This window comes from Chaetodon trifascialis, chromosome 3, assembly GCF_039877785.1.
Source record: "Chaetodon trifascialis isolate fChaTrf1 chromosome 3, fChaTrf1.hap1, whole genome shotgun sequence".
Lineage (NCBI taxonomy): Eukaryota > Metazoa > Chordata > Actinopteri > Chaetodontiformes > Chaetodontidae > Chaetodon > Chaetodon trifascialis.
Window position 1 is genome coordinate 24,131,526 of NC_092058.1, and position 19,978 is coordinate 24,151,503.

Below are 19,978 nucleotides of genomic sequence, written 5' to 3' on the forward strand. Positions count from 1 at the left end.
ATATATAAATATATATAGTCTCCCTGATTGTTCTAATTTGCTTCTGTCAAGCTGATTCACTGTAGGAGTCCGAATCACTGCTAGGTTCATTACAATACAGACTTGTACAGGGAGAAGGTTTCTGATTGGACATGAGTGTGTATCTACTTTGCAAGGGCAGATTCAGTTGTGATGGTAACTGCCAGGAAGATCAGAGCTGAGGCTTTTGCTTGCCGCCTTTTCTCCGGCTGGCACCTTGGTTCCCGTTTGTGGTTTCTCCCGATTTCTTTCTAGAAATGAACTTTCTCCTCATATGCATTCATAATTTTTGTGCGTGTCAGTGTGTCTGTTGAACAAAACTAGACATGCATGCAAAAGCAGTGTATTTTAGTAGTGATGCCTTAAGTTAGACCATAAGCTGAAGGTTCTCAAAAAGAAAAAAGAAAAAACATTTAATGAGTTTGTTCCTCTCTCCATGTGGTATACAATTGTGTCCTTTCCTTCCACAGTACTTTTGCTGGGTCACTATTTTTGCACCCATGTTAGATAGGTCATCATCAGCAGTGCCGAGGTCTCTCTGAACTTTCCCTCCCACACTGGGACGAGTGCTGCTCTCAGCACTCACAGGTGTTGCGAGTTTCTCTCGGCTGTTTGCAGGTTATCTGGAAATGTCCTGTATTTTCCAATGTGTGTTTTTTGTACTGTAGGGAGTAATGTATCTTTTATCATCAAAAAAAAATAAACATGTTAAACATAGAGATATGCTGTGTCTTGGTTCTTTTCACTACAAATGGGAAAAAAGTGGATCACCTGTTGTAAGCCACTCTGAGACGCTTTCAGGAGTAGCTCTTCCACATCTTGATCCTCTTTTGAAGTATTCGGCTCCCATGTCTGCCAGGCACTTGCAAGGAAAGAATGATTCTACCGCAGACATCGAACACTGCTGACCCAATGGCAGAGAGCACATTGTGTGGGATAAAACCACAAATGAACATTTTCAGATGCATTCTTACAGTTAAGTATTCTATTCAACTGCTTTTGGAACAGCGAACAGTCCGTTATAAAATGGTGTAAAATACCTTCGAGTGTCCTAAAAGTAATGTATTTAAATGTCTTGTCCCAAAGACATTCAATTTAAAATGGCAGGAGACAGGGAAAAGCATCAAATCTTCACACTGGAGAAGCTGGAAGCAGAGAGTGATTCTTATTTTTTTCTGAAAATGAAATTTATTTATGAGAGTAGTTGCCGATTAATTGTCAAATGATCAACTCCGGCTGTGGCTAGACTGCACAATGTGTAGGACGTGGCCACCTGTCGATGGTACTCCAAACAGATAGGGGGCAGCATATCACTAGAGTAACTGCTGCTATCTTTGCCAATAGCTGCTAGCTGCTGTTAGCTGGTTAGCTCAGTTAGACATGTCTGTAGGGTATGTATTTTAGCATTGCCCTGATTGCCTTGAATTTTGGATTTTTGCAGAAAATAAACTATTGCAAAGAAAACATTTTGTTCAGCAAGATAATCATACATCAACACAACTTTGATGATTGTTGAAGCGTACATGTAATTGGCAGAAGAAAGTTGCATGAAGCTAATAGCATGCCACGGTCACATGACTTCAGCATCCTACTCAGCGTCCTACTCACTATACTATACTCATTTGACTAGAAATTGATACATTTTGAAGTTTGAAAGTTTTAGTTGGAATAGTTTGGAAGAGCATGAGCGTAAACCAGGCTGTGGTAGTGGACTCGAGAGCAGACGAGTTTCGTGTTCGCCATGATGACATTTAATGTCCTCAGCAGTCCAGTTTAGCCAAAACTCATGAGTTGGGTATTTACTGACGTATTTTACATCATAGAACAACATGTGAAAATCTCTAAAGTTCCTGTTAAAAAGTGGTTTGAGCTGGTTAGCATGCTAACTTCAGTAGAGATCTCTGCTACTGCTGCTACTTTTTCACATTCTGTTGATGGTGTCGGTTAATTTTTTTTGAATATTTTAAACTAAAATCCTGGCCATTTCTCACACATTGCATCTTTAAACCTCTAAAACCAGCAAATTAGTCTGGATTTGAGGGGAGCATACTGACCAAGGTGGTGTTTGATTTGAAATTCCTGATGTGATAGAGTGAAACGTTAGTGTGAAAATGAGATTGACTTCAAAAAAAAAAAAAAAAAAAAAGTTGAGTCGTGTGTCCGTGCTTCACTATTTCACAAGCCCTCACTGACCTCCTGGTTGCTCAGATCAGTCAGTCAGCACAGTGAGGGGAAGTCAGATGGGCCCCGGGCCTTGGGCTGGATCCTCCACCCCTCCAAAACACAGACACCAGCTCTGGATGTGGCATCAATCATCAGGAGCTCTTTTGACTGGAGACTGGACCCTCTCTGTTCCTGCTGTGTTCTGGAGACATTTATGTCCTGTGTGTTAGTTCTCTGTTCCTACACAGGTGTGTGTATGTGTTTCACTGTGGCTGGGCAGGTGAACCGGGAGCTACTTTCAGGTCTGTGTGTCCATCTGGGTTGACCATTGTGGGAAGGAAGTCAGCTCCCACAGTGGTGCAATACAAGTTTCTGTCCATGAAGGAGGAATTGCTCACCCTGTGTAAACACACACACACACACACACACACACACACACACACACACACACACACACACACACACACACACACACACAATACAGGTAAGCCTAACACACTAATCTCTCTCTCCTGTATTAAAAAAGTACCTTTTACACTTTTGTGAATATCCATCAGGACTTACTTCAAAGATTAGAAATAAAACATTAAATGAAAGTGAAACACATTTTGACAGAGCAGCATTTTTTTCCTTTCTTTTTTAAATTGCAACAGGTGAAATAAGAGGTGACAAGCTGCCGGGACTTTTCCCGTCCATGTCTCCTCTTGCTTACATTTGTTTCCACCCGAGTTTTCGCTGCTGATGCCTTTAAGTGCGCCACGTAATTTTGACGTGTATCGCGGTGGCTGCAAGACGACGTGTTTTTAAGCACGACCATAGTCAGATGTTAGAAACACTGATGACTCCTCACAGAGGGCGTGATGCTGGCAGGTGTTTATAGCAAAGAGAGCTTTTTGGACCCACTGCTCAGCAACCACTGCGTCTCAATGAGCGTTTATCCCTATTGTTCGTGTTCTTGTGTGTATATGATGTGCATAGTGTTTTTTGACTCTCTACAGACATGATGTCTTTAACCTGTAGTCCACTATACCCAGGACTACAGTTCCCTTGATGCCGCACAAGTTCAACTGATTGTGTACTGCATTAAGACTGTTTAATCTTTGGTACCACTACATCAACGTACTGCCTGCTCATGAATTGAAGATCTGCGACTGAAAAAAAAAAAAAAGAAAAAAAATGTTACATTTAAATATATTGAGTTTAAAAGTACTAGAATGGATCAATTTAATGGCAACTTAATGTGATTTTATACGCCTTTTTGGTTCCTACACCTCAAAAAAATCTTTCAAAAATGTTTAAAGTCCCAGAAATGTCAGTGTCCTCAATGTTTTTCATTGAAAAAAATAGGTTAGTTTGGTGGCGGATGTGTGATAAATGTGTGACTTTGGTCTCCTTTGATAATGTTTTTCTTTCTTTCTTTCTTTCTTTCTTTCTTTCTTTCTTTCTTTCTTTCTTTCTTTCTTTCTTTCTTTCTTTGTCCTGTCACAACCTATACACACAGCTGATTTCACATTAGAAGTTAAAATAGGCCAGAAACAGTTAAATGAAGAAATGAAGCAGAGGATATAGAAATGAATACCTCTTTAATGCAAAACCAGATAGATAGATAGATAGATAGATAGATAGATAGATAGATAGATAGATAGATAGATAGATAGATAGATAGATAGATAGATAGATAGAACGTTTTTTTAAATTACCACTAGGGGGCAGTGTATGCAGCAGGTGATTCACATGTCTTCAAGGTTTCCTTTCTGTTGGAGTGGTCAGGAGGTGTTTTCTACCAGATTAACTGAATGTGAAGCTGTGTTCACAGGGAACAAAAAACCAAAACTTATAGTTGCTTGTATTTACCCACATTTGGCATTGTGTTGTTTTGGCTTCTCCTCTCAATCAGAGTAATATGTGACAAGTTTAAATTAATCTGCCTTCATGAAATACATTTAACTTTCTTTAAAATTGTTACTATCACGCTAGACAAATATCACAATAAAACTTTAAATATTCATGAAAATTCTCGGTTTAATAATTGAAGTTTACAACAGGAAATCCTATACAAATACTCATTCAGTCATTCCAAAGACACCCTGTGCAGCCAAACAGTGTTAAAACCCACAGAAGTGTATTTTAAATTCTCAAAGATGTCAAAGTTTTCAAAAATGCCAAATCTGGCAGGATGAATGGAGAAATGTTTATAAAATGATGCATGTTATCTAGAATATTTTACATCTGATGTAATGATGCTGACACATGGCGTCATTTGTTTGGATGCTTCGCTCAGTGCAAACATCATATAGCCTCAGTGAAGAGCTGGAACAAGCCAATATCTATAGACAATATATGACACTAATGTCAGGTTAAGTGGAAGATGATTTTATAAACCTTAAAGGTACTTAAGGGGAAATAAAAGGGAAAATTGGATGAAGACTAGTTAGAGAAGTTTAGAATAATACCATAAAGCATAAGATTGACAAAATGTAGATACTGACATAAAGAAATACATAACATGTACAAATATTGATTCTAGGTGGGTAAAAAGTAACAAGGAAAATATTCTAAATGATCAACAAAACAATAGTTGAACATACTGCTGCACTAAAAGAAATGACTGTCAAAAAAAGAGAGAAAAGCTGTTACAGTTACACACATCGTGGTGATGCTCACATGCTTTTGCATATCTGTGTCCTGCTGAGACTTTCAGAGGTGCAGCAGAGTACTAAGATTAATCTAAATCAGCAATATAAAAAGCTATGATATCTCAACAAGTGCCACTGGAGTGGCAAGATTCAACACACTCAAACAATGCCTGATACGCAGAACATCATATAGAGATCAGAGATGTGTGCCAAGAAAGCCGGATGGATGCTAGTCATTCTTTGTTGACTAAATATGTGAGTGAAAAGGGGATAAAACTAAAGATGGAGAGGTTAGTCCGTGTGTGTGTGTGTGTGTGTGTGTGTGTGTGTGTGTGTGTGTGTGTGTGTGTGTGTGTGTGAGAGAGAGAGAGAGAGAGAGAGAGAGAGAGCTCTCTTGGGTATGTCACTGCAGCCCTGCATGGCAGAGATAAGACCGCCGCCTACACAGAAGCCTGTTTCTTGGGAATTAGAAAGCTGTCCCCAATGTCCACTGGTGACACACAACACCATCCGTCACCCAGCTACAGCGGGCTCACACAACCTCCCAACTGTCCGACAAGACGTTCCAGTGTCTCCTCCAACTGCTTCTGTCGAGATCCTGTCAACAGAGCGTATGTCTGTGCATGTGTGTTTGCAGCCTTATGAGTTACATGGCACGACCACCAGCAAAATCTGTGTGTATGTCTGTGCTGCTGTATGACAGTGAGCAGCGGGCCTGCAATTCCTGGCCTCCTCTTTTCATCTTGATTACCTCTTATCAGAGCAGAGCAGCCAGCTTGAACAGCAGCAGCAGCCACATCCCTGCCTAGCTGTCCACTATGCCACCTCTGAGACCTCATTTCACTCTTACTCTCATAATATCGCTCTCATTCACAGAGAGCGATGTGCTCCATGAGCAGCCCAGCTCATTCCCATTCAGTCCCCAACAGGAGACTGCACACAGACAGACACACAGAAGCAAGTGAAAACAAATGCACTAAGAAAACTAAGACACTGATAAAACAATATATATTACATACATCCTGTTCAGGGTTTAGGCAAACTGGAACCTACCCAGCATGCACTGGGTGAGAGGCAGGCGACACAGGTCTGTCGGACACATTCACGTGTACAGACAGTTTAGAGAATCCACTTCATACGGAGGCAACAGTGCCAACAAGCCCAAAAACCAGCAGCAAATTATTCTTATTATTATTGGTAGTACTATAGATTAAGTAATTAATATTGTGGCAGTGGCATGAAGGGTATCTATCTGTATCTTTGTCCTGTCATTTTTTTTCCACTTTTCAAGTCTTTCTATCAAATTAATGTAAAAATAAACTTGCAACAGCCTCCATGCAATTATGCAGTAAAAAACTTCACATAAATGGGACGAAGAATAGAACTTTAGCCACAATTTCAGAAATACTGTTGTCAAGAATCCTGGATGAAGATTTTATAGATAAGGGAGTGTTATGGGGTTTTTTTTTGTTTTTGTTTATTTGTTTGTTTGTTTTTTGTTGTTGTTTGTTTTTTCCTGGTTTGGTTTGAAAAATGATTAACAGGTAGTTTTTCTAACTATACCATTTGTCTTCAAAAGTGACCAAAACAAAGTCTCATTTTGATGGAAATGTTGCACAAAATGCAAGTATGGATAACCAACCCCGCTTAAAAATGACGTAGGAGAGCTCTAAACGTAAGCTGATGTAGTCAGGTGATTGTTATGGTACCAGAGTACTCCCACACTTGATTTTCACTACAAATGTAACTTTATCCATGTAACAGGTTTCTAAATCAAAAGGACATAACCTCAGTGTCCTCGATGGCAGCTACGGCCCCGATGAAGAGGAGATTTCAGTATGACTCTGTGTTTCCTGACACCCCCCCCCCCCCCCCCCCCCCAGTCAAAACCTGTGACCTTGCTGACCTTTACTGTATTCTGCAGTTTGTTTCTGTTGGCGTTAATGAAAATGCAGAAATAAAGAAAAGTTTAGGGAAATAAGTGACTCAATGAACAGTTTTTTGTGCCACAGTTACAGCTGACCTATGTATATACATATTTGCATTTGGCCTAACTGATGCAGTTCAACTGTCCCTCAACACGTCATGAGGATATCATTTTAATTTAACGACTGCGGATTCTTAAGTAAAAGAAAAAAGTCCAGTGTTGCAAATTTTAAAAAAAGCCTCAATTCTCCCCAACTGTTTTCCTCCCCTGATTTCCCTGAAAACTGTAAATGAACAAAGAGAGAGGAAAGTTAGGGAGCTGCTTTGACTATCAAATGACTGACACAGTGTCGGTCTTGTGCACAGTCAGTCCGTGTCCAGACCATATCTCTCCCCCATGATTGCAGCTCCTTTCCCAATTTGCATTACTGTGTTCCACTCTAAGCTTTGCTGGACCACAAAGAAATTGAGTCTTTGCATTTTATATTTGCTTTGTTCAAATGTCTGTCGACTCTTTTCCATGTGTGTCTTATCAGGGCCTGTATGCACATTTCATCAACAGACAAAAAGCGCTCATCCTGCATGCTCGCTGCCTTTCCTTTGAGCAACAGCTCAAATGTCCTTTATAACACATGTACGTGTGTATCCGTGATAGACTTATTCTGCTATTTCTATCAACCAGCGATGCCTAATTGTTTGATGCTGATATGCTTTTTATAAACAGTGACTTCTCTGTGGGAATCATCAGAGATACAAACATGTTATCAATACTACACTGCCAGCACACACAGCCATAAAGGAAGAGGAACCAAGATTTAAAGCTGACACCTTCACCTTTCCTACTGCCTTCAGATGCCAAAAGCCTCACATGACAACCATTATTTATGCTATTTGTAGATGAATTATACAATTTGACACAATTTTACATTTAGAGTTGTAAATATGTCACATCCGCTCTCATACAAGTTATTCCTCTCTGGACCGAAGAGGTGTGTCTTTCAAAAAGTTGTCCCCGACCCCTCCCACAGACTGTCTCTTAGCCCTAAACTTCACTGGTGGTTGGAGAAGTACAGTAGTTCTTGTAGCCTTCAGCCGAAACTGCGCCTCCCTCCTCCCGGCTACATAACTTGAACCCTGAGTCCAGCTCACCTCGCTCGTCTGTGGCTTCCACTCAGGTAGGCGACCCCTCGGTTTTCTCTCTCGTTGGTCTTATTGTCGGTAGACACCAGTATCACCCACATCCAGTCAACTTAGTGAAGAATATCCAGTTTATGGACGCGTATTTATGCATCTCAAACTTTCACTGGTGTGGTTTAATGTCACCTCAGGCCATTTATTGCCTGATTGACTGTGACTTGTGACTAGTGTGACTTCCTTTTTCTTTTCTTTTTTTTTTTTCTTTTTTTTTTGTAATTCATTATTACATTTCTTTCCTCAACATATTTCCATGGGTCTATGCCACTGAGTGATAAAATTCATCATCATCATCATGCTTTTATTTGAGTTGAGGTTAGATTAATTCAAATCTAATTTAATATCTTGTCTAATTTCTGTTACATGTGTGTTCTGTATATGTATTAGTATGCACTAAATGCCTATTCATTAATCTCTCATCTGGGATAATAATTAAACCTCAAGTTAATTAAGCATGTTTTTGTGTGAATCGTATATCTGAAAAGCTGTTTAGTTCAAAATGATGAAATCTATCAAAATGGGATCATGGCTGCATGATCATTTCTCATTTGATCAGCTCTCCACAACCCTTACAGATTTCTATTAATCAGATGATGAGGTGAGGGTCATGTTGTATCTGTGGAGCTGGATATATTTAGCATTATAATAATGCTGTCTATCCGATTTTATCAGACACTATCAGCCTCTTCTTTTTCCTTTAAAGATATAGAGCGAGAGTGGCCATGCTTGTTATTGCAATTCTCAATTCTCTCACAATTTTCTCCAGTTTTTTTAAAGCTGTATTTTTATTTATTTATTAATTTTTTGAATGGCAGCAAATTAGTTTCTCCATCTCTAGAAAGTCCCTCACATGTCACAAAAATAAAAATATAAAAATTGTCAAAAGGCAACATCACCGAACAATTACATGATAAGAGCGTCGCACATAAATTCAGACGAGTGGTGTGAAAATATCACATAATCTATGAAGTGTGACCGAACGCTTTCACTTAGAAACATAGCTCAGCTGTTTTTATCTCATTGTTGCGCTGTTTGTCCTGCAGGGTGTCCCTGAGGACATATATTTTGCATTCTTCTATGTGGCACACCTACAGTGGAAAGGCCACCGAGTAACCGTTCGGTCACTATCTGCATCACGACAATTATAGACCCATTTATTTTTAGTTTTACTTTCAGCCACTGTTAAACTTCCTTTTCTAGGAAAAGGAAGTTTAACAGAAGAAGCCTGCTGTCAAATGAGATCTTGTCACTGATAAGTTCAACTTAGATTGTTGTTACGATGTGAAGAGTGTGGTGATAAATTACCTGCTTCAATCAAAGTTAGCATAAATCAGAAACTGCTGATTGTGAAATGCATTTTCATGGCGAGCAAAAATACCAGCTTTCAGTTTTTGAGAAATCATCCTCTGAGTATGCGTTCGACACAAATCTGAAAAGCACTGTAGTTTTCTCACATGCCTGCTGTGGTCGTGCTTTAGGTTGAGGTTTGTTGTGTCAGCATGGAGGATCCGTCAGAGCAGTCCCACTGGGTGTCTCCGACTCTGCTCAGCTCAGATCCTCTGGCTGGCTTCTCCTCTGAGCCCGGCCTGCTGCCTCCAGGAGAGGAGGGAGAGGCCTTCTTCTCCAGCCAGGACACGGACTACACCAGCCCGTCCTCCTACTTTTCCAACCCAAGCCATGGTCGAGTGCCATCCACCTATAGACACGGCTCGGGTCAGTGCTCCCATCCCACCGTCACCCGTCAAATCTATCTTCTCATCCACCCTCCAAATCATGATCTGACTTTATTCTGTCCAACTTTCTAAAGTCCGCCAGGTGTTCACCTCGCAGAGCCTCCTCAGCAACCTCCAGCTGCTGGACGGGCCGAGCAGCCACTCCCTGAGCTCACCTTACAACCCCTCGGCCTCCACCTGGAGCAGCAGCCCCCTCGGCAAGACCCCGCTGCACTCACACACCCCGACCTCCCTCTACACCCCTGGCATCACCTCCTCCCTCACCACCTCCAGAGACGGATACCCGTCTCCGGGCAGGGAGAGCCCCCGGCTTCAGGAGGCCCTGAAGGCCGAGCGCCTGAGCCCGCTGGGGGGGTCAGGGGCCAGCAGTTTCCTGAATCTGACCCCTGCTGCTGGGACTGTGTACACTCCGACGTCCCACTCCCACCCACACATGCTGAGCCCTTATAACTCGTACATGACAGGTCCACAGGAGTACAACTCTGCTGCCCTCTACTCCAGCCCTGGATCCTGGATCAGCCCCTCATACTCACCCAAACTCCACAGTAAGATGCGGATATCCACTCCAGGTGAGAATCCACTAAGATGTGTCATTTTCTCCTTCTTTAACCTTGGAAACAGCAGGTGACAAAACAATCTCACCACAAGGTCCATTTAGTGGCTGCTCGATGCTCCATCACATCACACGACCTGCCATGGTGGATGGTCACATTCCCAAAAAAAAGATCAAGATGAGCTTTCAATCTCAACTTTTAAGGCAACATGGATGAGTTCTTTAGTTCTTTAAGTGCTCAGAAAAATAGAACTTGACCATCTATGGTATAAAGACAACTGGGCAAATGCATCCACTGAGGAAGATCATGTGACATGATTGAAAGCCCCAGAAGAATTAACAAATAGACACAAAGTGGTGAGATACTTTGTCAAAAAAAGAATTTTGTTCAATAGTGAGACATAATCTCAATATATTATCCTAGTCACAGTAAGACCTTTGCATTTTTTTAATTTCAGGGAGAATTTGTCTCTAAAATGTACAGGCAGCATTTTATATTAATAACAAAATGCTCCATGTACAGTAACACCTGTGTGCTTTTTAAACAGAGGCCAGGGAGTGTGTTAACTGCGGAGCCACAGCCACCCCTCTGTGGCGTCGGGATGGTACAGGCCACTACCTGTGTAACGCCTGTGGACTGTACCACAAGATGAACGGCCAAAACAGACCACTAATCCGGCCCAAGAAGAGACTGGTACGACCCAGTGAGACACACGCTGACACGTCTTTCTAGGTGGCTTTGTGAAATATTCAACAAGTAATGAATCATTGCCAAAGCACTTTAGAAACCCTGATGATTTCTTTTTGTGTTTCAGATTGTCAGCAAGCGGGCCGGCACGCTGTGCGCCAACTGTCACACAAGCACAACAACACTGTGGAGACGCAATGCCAATGGGGAGCCTGTGTGTAACGCATGTGGACTCTACTTCAAACTGCACAATGTGAGTCAAAACTCAGAACTATGTTCTTAAGAAAAAATCCATGAGCGTCTGCACAGCACTGCATTTAAAATCTGCTTGCAAAGCAAAATTCTTAGAAGCTGATTTTTATGTTTTCCCAGGTCAACCGGCCCCTTACCATGAAGAAGGACGGCATTCAAACGCGCAACAGAAAAGTGTCCAACAAGAACAAGAAGAGCAAGAAGGCCGCCATGTTTGAGCCGTATTCAGAGGTGACTCAGCCTTCCTCCCTGGACAGCAACGGTGGGCCCTTTTCCCTCGGCCCCGGGACCCTCCTCACCTACAGTCACACACCGCACCTCATCCCAACACCATCGGCCCTGCATCCCTCCACCTCCTTACCCTACACACACCACCTCAACACTGGCATGGTGCCCACACTGGTGTGAAAGGACAAAACAGGCACCTGAAAGCTGTGTACATTAGGAATCGGCTCACTCGCTCGCTCGCTTGCCACTTATTTGTGTGAATTTGTACATATGTGTTTCTACACTGGGTGTCTTGTGAATGAGGTTTTCTGTTTATTTCCACTGTATTTTAGGGGGAAGCACCAATTCTAGTGCTTGTTTGAAGTCATGTAAAGGACTTTGTCAGCTGTAAATACAAACACAAATATCTAATGTGACTGCCGTACCTAAGTCTTAGTCCCTCTGTTATTCATAATGTGAAATTCGACTTTGGTTCTGTTTTGAATTTGCAAACTTGATTTTACCATATTGAAACTCTACAGAGAAAATAATAAAACGTGTGTGTGACTGATTCTGCTTGGAGTCATGAGGGCGTCTGTTTTCTGATGTCATTTGAATTCTCACTTCATCCGTTCGGCTCAGTGAACTGACCACAGTGAAGCCTCCTGAGTGGTGTTATTGTACTCCCCTGCTCAGGTATACTGGCCTCTTTGTGCAGGCACAGCTCCACTTTGACAGTGTAATTGTGCATGTATGCAAATTCTCCATTCTGCAGAAGAGACAAACATTCAACTGAAGTGCAACACTTATGCCACGGTTATACATTTAGACCAGCGCTGCCAGTTGATGAGCAACTGGGCTTCACGTTCAAACACACACACACACACACACACACACACACACACACACACACACACACACACACACACACACACACACACACACACACACAGACTAACCTCTCCATCTTTAGTTTTATCCCCTTTTCACTCACATATTTAGTCAACAAAGAATGACTATCAGCATCCATCCAGCTTTCCTGGCACACATCTCTGATCTCTATATGATGCTCTGCGTATCAGGCATTGTTTGAGTGTGTCGTCTGGCTGAATCTTGCCACTCCAGTGGCACTTGTTGAGATATCATAGCTTTTTATATTGCTGATTTAGAGTAAGCATTTGTTATTATTCATCACTGTATGCTCATAAGGGGGGATTTTTTCATGCATAGAATTTCCACTCATGCATGAATGCAAAGGTCAGAGGATACAAAGAACTTGCTTAGTAATGATAAGAAATATGTAGACTGAGTCAGAACTCTGAAAGCCTTGAGGTGAACTGTGTTTATGTCATTGTTCTGACTGCTACAGACAATGCACAGTGCTGGAAGATGTATGCACATTCTGTGCTGAAGAAGCAATACTGCCACCATTTTTAACACCAAGTGTCTGTTATGAAGCAGAGCAGCCCCCTCTGAGTTTATATTATACAGCATGTTACATCAAAGGTTCATTCGTAATGACGCTTCAATGTGGGAAGCATTTTAATGTTGTGGCTGGTCAGCTATTCTTTTCAGCCAATAATATGATGCGTTGGAAAAATCTTAATCTGAAAAGTAACCAAATATGCATACATACATACATACATACATACATACATACATACATACATACATACATACATACATACATACATACATACATACATACATACATACATACATACGATGTGTGTGTGTGTGTGTGTGTGTGTGTGTGTGTGTGTGTGTGTGTGTGTGTGTGTGTGTGTGTGTGTGTATTTTGGAGTAAAAAGTACAACATCTATGCATGTATGTTTTACTTTATCACACAATTCCTGTGTAGATGACAGTGCTGCTTTCGTTGTGTCGAGCTGACATTTCATTTTCATACACGCTGGGCTGCTCTGATTGTTTATATCCCACTCAATGAACCAGAGATAACTGTTTCATGATGGTCAAACTTGCCACCATGTCTCAGTATCTGATGAGATTAGACCGTATATGGAAATTACCGTCAAATGACAAGTGAAAATCCTTAAATGCAAAAAAAAACCCATTAAATTTGTTGCCGCGTCCTCAGTTATGACATGCAGTCGTGCAGTGGTATGCATGAATGTGAAGTGCAGTTTCTCTATGCTGAGCAGCAGGGTTGGGGTTGCTCACTGCGACTGCGAGATGACTGATATGTTATCACTGAGGCCACAGACCCCAAACCATCCACCTGCTGCTGGCACCGCCACTCTCACACTCCCTGTCAGTTATTTAGTGAGGGGCACCATGTGCACTTTAGGACATGACACCAGAAAGAGTTATGACAAACAAATATATCATCGGTGTCATCCACTGGTGTCATCTGAAGGCGCTGCTGTCGGTAGATGAGCTGCGACTGTTACTCAAAGAGTTCACTCACAGTTTTAAAATCAATGTCACCTTTGGATCACATGAATCCTGTCAGGTTTCATAATCTGATGACATACACTGAACGCTTCACTTGAGACAAATCTATAAATGATCACACACAATGCTCTGTGGGTTTTCACAACACATTTGTGCTCGCTTCACTGCAGACTTGAGGGAGAAATAAGACCTACATTTATGCATTTGGGTTCAGCTTAGTGAGCACAGCCCTGTTAACATCTGGGCAGGCATGCCACCCACTCATGACACTGCATAATACACTAACCCCCTGAGTGTTTGGGGATAAACCAACTCTGAGGCAGAAATGTTGATTATAACAATGTTACCCAAGTTACTTATCAAACCACGTCAAACAAAACCATTAAAACAGTTGATTCTTAACTTAATTTCACTGACAGTCAACAATTGTTTTGCCTAACTTGCCTGATTGGCCCTGGACCTTGATAATTAGAGTACACGCATGCAGTGACGGTGGCCTGTGAAGTAACAGAGTGAGACAAGTCGTTTAATAGTTGAATCCATTTACCGCATTTACACAAAGTTTATCTCGAATCACTCAACAGCAGATAAACCTTCAAAATCCACAGCTTCCCTGCTCAAGATCAGTGGCAGTAAAACAAACACGAGACAAATAATCAAGTGGGGGAAAAAAAAAAAAAAACATTAAAAAGTGAGATGATTTGTCAAGCACATCCGTAATTTATACTCTTTTCCTTAACTGTCTCTATCTGCTGTTTATCTGCTGCAGCCGCCAGCTCTGCTCTGGGGAAATGGCAGCAAATGTCGGGGATAGATTAGCAACCACAGGCCTGCTCATGAAGCCATCCGTTAGCCTTCTCTGTCCTGCTCGTTTGCTGTTTGTCTCTTTTCCCATTCAGCCTGCTTTATCCTGCAGAGTTGCATAATGTCATTAGTTGTGGTATAAACTAATAAAACAGGGAAGTTAAGTGACGTATCATTGACAGTCAGGGAGACTCTTTAAAATTCATGCTTTTGATTCAGTGTAATCCTTCCTGAAGGAAGAAACAGATGCTTTCAACAGAACACATCAACACTACACTGTCACATCCACAGCAAGAAATAACAAACTAAATGCAGCAACCACATCTTGATGTGCTACATATTTGCTTTTTGAAAGCTGCGGTATGGGAGCGCCCCCAAAAGGCAGGAATAAAACACTGCAGCTCCAGTTTCCCCCCCAACTGCCACAGGATGTAAAGGCCTGAACACTGCAGCTTAGAGATAACACACATTTATGTGTATGTGTGTAGTTCATATTGTCATGTGTATTGCTGATGCAAATTATGGTAGAGCTGAACTGAATGTGAATTGGAGAGTGCTTTACACTTTGGACTACGACACCAGGAGGATGAGGATGAGGATGAAATAAAATACTTCTTGTAAACTGAGATTCTGCATGTTTAGAAATATTTAGGGTATAACTTCTTGTACAGCCTCAATAATAACATGGATGTATGTAAATAGAAAGAATATGATGCATATAAGTGGGGCTCATCTGGATAAATACATTTTTAATGCATTCCATCATATGCAATATTTTTTAAATTGTATTTATTGTCCTTTTGTACAAATATAGTAATTTAATACAGTACATGGAAACCTCTGCACACAAATACACACACACACATGCACTGAGTACAGACAAAGTATAAGGACAGTAATAACGTAACATACCGTAAAATAAAGAAAAAAGAAGAAAACAATGTAACAACAAAAAAAAAAGGCTGAAGCACATTTATATGGAGTACAAACTGGATCACAAACAACAAATAACAACAAATAAAATGTGACACAATTATTTCCAGACCTCTCTTCTGTTGTTCGAAGTCGTCTATTATTTTTAAGGAGTCATATATTCTGCCAAGAGGACATTCAATACAGATTTTACATATGAGGAATGATGCATTAGAAAATCTACTGCTGAAGGCAAATTAGGTTAAAGGCTTTAGAACTGTGTGTAAAAGCATTCATCTCCAATTCCTGATGTGTGAGCTCAGTCAGTAGTGATCGTGACATTTCCTGATGGAGATGACTTCAGGGTGAGGGATGCTTCACAACTCTGTTCCTTCTCTTTATTTACTTGGTGTAAGAGATCTTAACTCTTGTCACAGACTTTGATATAATCGAAGGTCAATCAAAAGGTTGCCATGGTTGAGAATTTAATTTTCTCTAGTTGCAGGTGTTTCATTACATCCTTCATTAGATTTGAAGGTGTCGGTGCACTTCTCCGTTTCCAGCTGAGTAACATCAGACGGACAAATGATACCATGCTGTTCCTATCATGTGCAATATTGTAATGTCTCCCTGCGTTCATGTAATAACTATTTGAATTTTTTTTTATATAACTAAGATCTTTTCTGTGTATTTAATGTATTTATTGATATCATCTTATGGGTATATACTGTGTATGGGCTTAGCAACCAGTTTTTCTGCATTTCGACCTGATGTAGATTCAAACATCGCCTCTGCTGGGGTTTGGAGTCGGTGTGCAGGGGCTGCTCTTTTCATCTATGCTGAATCTCACAAACGATTCACAGCACTGCATCTGCTTCAATTCAAGCACGTGAAACCTAAAAAAGACAATTCAGTCTCACAAATGTCTTTTCTAGCCTGAAAATCAACCTGAATGGTCATTTAGTTTTCCTTTATTCTGCGACTTTGAATTCAGATGTCTTGAACCAGATAAGTACTTTTCTTTATGTGATAAATAAATCATTATAACAGGAACGTATGACAGTGCTGTAAGTCCGATGGGAGATACGTTGCCAAAGACTCAGAGTTCTGCAGATGTGTACTTTTCACTGGCTGTTTACGACCATCTAAAGGAGCAAGAAAATAAAGACACACGAAAAACATAAATAGATTTATTTTTTGAAGCATGCCTAAAACTCCAGTACAGCCAACAGAATGAGCTGAGCATCACACAGTGAAAAGGAAATATAACTTAAATTCTCTGTCAGCTGTCAGTTTGCAAGTAGTAAAAATTGGTCCTTGGATAATGTACAAAGGCAAAAATAAAAATAGGCAGTCTCATCAAACCAGCTGAATCTGTTTCACTGTCTCTTAGCTTATCGGGTTCATTGAAAGCACTTCCAGTCTGGACAAGAACACCCTTTGACAACTGAAAATCTCTGCTGTGTGTTAAAAAAATAAAAGACGCAGGACGAAGCGGGGTGAGAGGTATAACAGCTCACCAAGCTACATATTATGGATGCTTCCACAAACTGCTTTAGCCAATCCACATTCTGTCAGTGCAAAAGCAGACTGGGCTTTTTGTAAACATCAACTATTTTCATTTTGTTGGCATTACACAGGGCGTGCCGCGGTGAAAGAGATGCACCACCTTCACTGTTTCTTAGCGATGAGAACACCGACCATAACTCCCATTAGCAGCGCCACTCCAACTAGCAGCCATCTACTCAGAGTCTCCCGAGATCTCCTCGCCTCTGCAGCGGCGTCTCGCCCAAAAACCTCAGCGAAGCAGTCCTGGAACCACAAACACATTTAGACAAAAAGAACTAATAAGGAGATGAATTTTGTAACACGCTTTCTTTGTGTTTCTTAATGTTTTGCATGTACCTTTGGTGTCATGCACAGGTTAGTTTACTATCTTTAAATATGTATGTATATACAGTAGAACAGTATCTATGTATACGCTTGTATGTACTGTGTGTGTATATTTTTTATCCTTGATTCTGAGATTTTTTTTGTTATCTAAGGTACAGTTTAAGGAAAAACTGGTTTGTGGTGCAGCAAAAAAAGGTAGCTAACAAAAAAGTCTCATATTTTTGAAACCCTACGATGCAGTGAATTAAATCACTGAAATGCCTAATAAGTCTAAAAAAAAGTTGTAAGAAATAATCTCATCAAGCGTAATTATACGAATCACACCATGCTGCAGTAGTTTGAGATGTTATGTTGACATTTCGACCTGTTTCACTGAGTCGCCGGCAGTTTTCTTGAAGCCACCTGAGAAAATCAAGCTACAAACTGTTCACAGTCAATCTTCAAGGCAGTGAGTGTTTGATACTCAAAAAAGCAGGTTAGTTCTGATACCAATAACAGTATCAGAAAGACCTCTGAGTCGGCCTAAAATGTTGGATCGGCTATCGGCACATCATGTTACACCAGTCTATGCGTCAATCAGACATCATGTTATTTATTAGCCCTGAAACAGGACCCAGCAGAGTCCTACACACCTGTATCAACAGAAAATATCCATAAATGGCAAGTGACTCGTTTACCTTCAAGCACATCTGCTATTTGAATTTTAAAATGTCTTTCATTTTACTAAACTGTGGTTGCAGTTTTTAAAGGAAATATCATGTTTTCCCAAATGTATTCATGTTTTACAAAGGGTTTAACCTGAGTAAGGCCGTACAACAGTGAGAGCAGTCACATCGCATCCCGACAGGGTTAGCAGCAAACAGCCATACAAGAAAAACTAAAGAATGTTTATTTTTCAGCATCGTATCAACACGTCCGTTGTCACGGCACCATGAGTAAAGCTGCATGTTGAGTTCACCCCCTGCCCACTCACCCATCCTCCCTGGCTCTGGATCCAAGGACTGATGTGCTCGTCCAGGTACATGGTCATCCAGTCTGCGATGCGGGAAACCAGCTCGCTCGTATCCTTCTCGACGCATTCCACACACAGCACGCCGCCAAAGGCAAACAGGCCCACTATACGCCCCCAGTTGACTCCATCCTTGAACACCTCGTCCATCACACTCTTGAAGCTGTGGTAGGCCGTGTCAGGGGTGATATCAAGCTGCGAGGAGAGGTCACTAAACGCTTGCTTGAAGAGCAGCTCAAACTCATCTGCCGAGTCCCGAAGAGCTGCTTTAACAGCCTCTATGTCAGCACCTGAGCACGGAGACGTCCCCGGCTGACCGCCTCCATTCCTGCCGGTGATCAGCGAGCCGTTCCTGGCAGCAGAGGTGGCCTTGTCTCCCTCAGTCCTTCCACCAGCATCCTGAGGCCTCAGCAGGGAGGTCGGATAGTTCCTCTGAGATAACTTGTAGCTTATAAAGAACTCCACGAGCTCTCTGTTACTGTATGCCATTGTTTCCGCTCTGTGAACCTCCAACACACAGCCAGCCTACACAGCCCCCCTGATTTCTCCTGCCATTCCTCTCAGTGTGTCAGCCGTCACCGCAGAGCTTCTCCTCCTTCAGCTGCAGCTAGCAAGAGATGAGAAGAGCACACGCTGATGAGGAAGAGAGACATTCATTCCTGTCAGCAAACACTGGTTTAGTATCCAGTGTTTTCCATTCACTACTGTACAAGACGAAAATCTAACAGGAGACTCTTGAAACTTGCCTAATTGTGTGATCCACACAGTATAAATCAAGTCTGCAGTCATTATTATCATGGATAGTAGTTTAATTGGAGATTGATTGGTAATGCATTAGCACACAGTGATTGAGTGTAAAATGTTCACTGCATGTTTCAGCAATCTGCTCTTGGGTTTATGTTTTTGTACAGAAAGATTTGGAAGATAATGGCCAACTGGGAAGGTAAGAACCAAAAATCTCAAACTGTGGCAAACATTTGGAAATAAACGTGTGCTAATCAACGTTAGCTAAACAGCAGCCTTGCAAGCTCAGCATTGTGAAAGGCAGTAAAAGGAGAAGTCATTGCGATGTATAGAAATACAAATATATGCGTCGAGATGCCAGCCTGCCACCGCTGACAGCTCTGCCTACCGCGTACATACAGGCGGTTTTAGCTTCAGGTGCTAACTAGCTGTTTATAAACAGTCATGGGAGACGCATCAAACACAGCTACAAACTCCAGCCGCGGGACTAAACGAGGTAATCAGGAGTTCTACTCACAGCCGGTGGTTGTTTTCCCTCAGTGAGCCAAACTATGAAGTTACTAAAAGGTGGAGTTGTGAATTCAGACACAATATGGACATTTTTACAGCTGTAAACCCTGTGGCCTGAACAGTGATGCACGCTGGCGGTTGGCCAATTCCGCTACTGTACCAGCAAGAAGTCCCGCCTCCTGCGGCCGCTGCACCAATCGACGTCAGAGACACACCGGAAACCAAGGGGCCCGTGAAATGAAAGCAAATTCATTGGAAAAGCTCGTCCGTTTGTTCTGGTGAATTTCATATCCAAACCCGCTGTCAGCGTTTCAGTTTCGT

General features: G+C 41.6%; 3 protein-coding genes across 3 annotated transcripts in view; 1 reads left to right on the forward strand and 2 right to left on the reverse strand.

Annotated features, from left to right (window-relative positions):
- The window catches only part of cyld2 (cylindromatosis (turban tumor syndrome) 2), a 105,438-nt gene that overhangs the window by 14,955 nt on the left and 70,505 nt on the right, over positions 1-19,978 (reverse strand). The gene's annotated exons all lie outside the window — the stretch shown is intronic.
- On the forward strand, positions 7,815-11,945 carry gata1a (GATA binding protein 1a). Its single transcript, XM_070959026.1, has 6 exons — positions 7,815-7,918; positions 9,416-9,650; positions 9,745-10,239; positions 10,772-10,917; positions 11,039-11,164; positions 11,284-11,945. The coding sequence occupies exons 2-6, from the start codon at positions 9,437-9,439 to the stop codon at positions 11,569-11,571; spliced, it is 1,269 nt and encodes a 422-aa protein (XP_070815127.1). The 5' UTR covers positions 7,815-7,918; positions 9,416-9,436; the 3' UTR covers positions 11,572-11,945.
- LOC139329526 (bcl-2-like protein 1) lies at positions 16,676-19,815 on the reverse strand. Its single transcript, XM_070959901.1, has 3 exons — positions 19,665-19,815; positions 18,368-19,010; positions 16,676-17,313 (listed from the first exon to the last, which is right to left on the reverse strand). The coding sequence occupies exons 2-3, from the start codon at positions 18,890-18,892 to the stop codon at positions 17,173-17,175; spliced, it is 666 nt and encodes a 221-aa protein (XP_070816002.1). The 5' UTR covers positions 18,893-19,010; positions 19,665-19,815; the 3' UTR covers positions 16,676-17,172.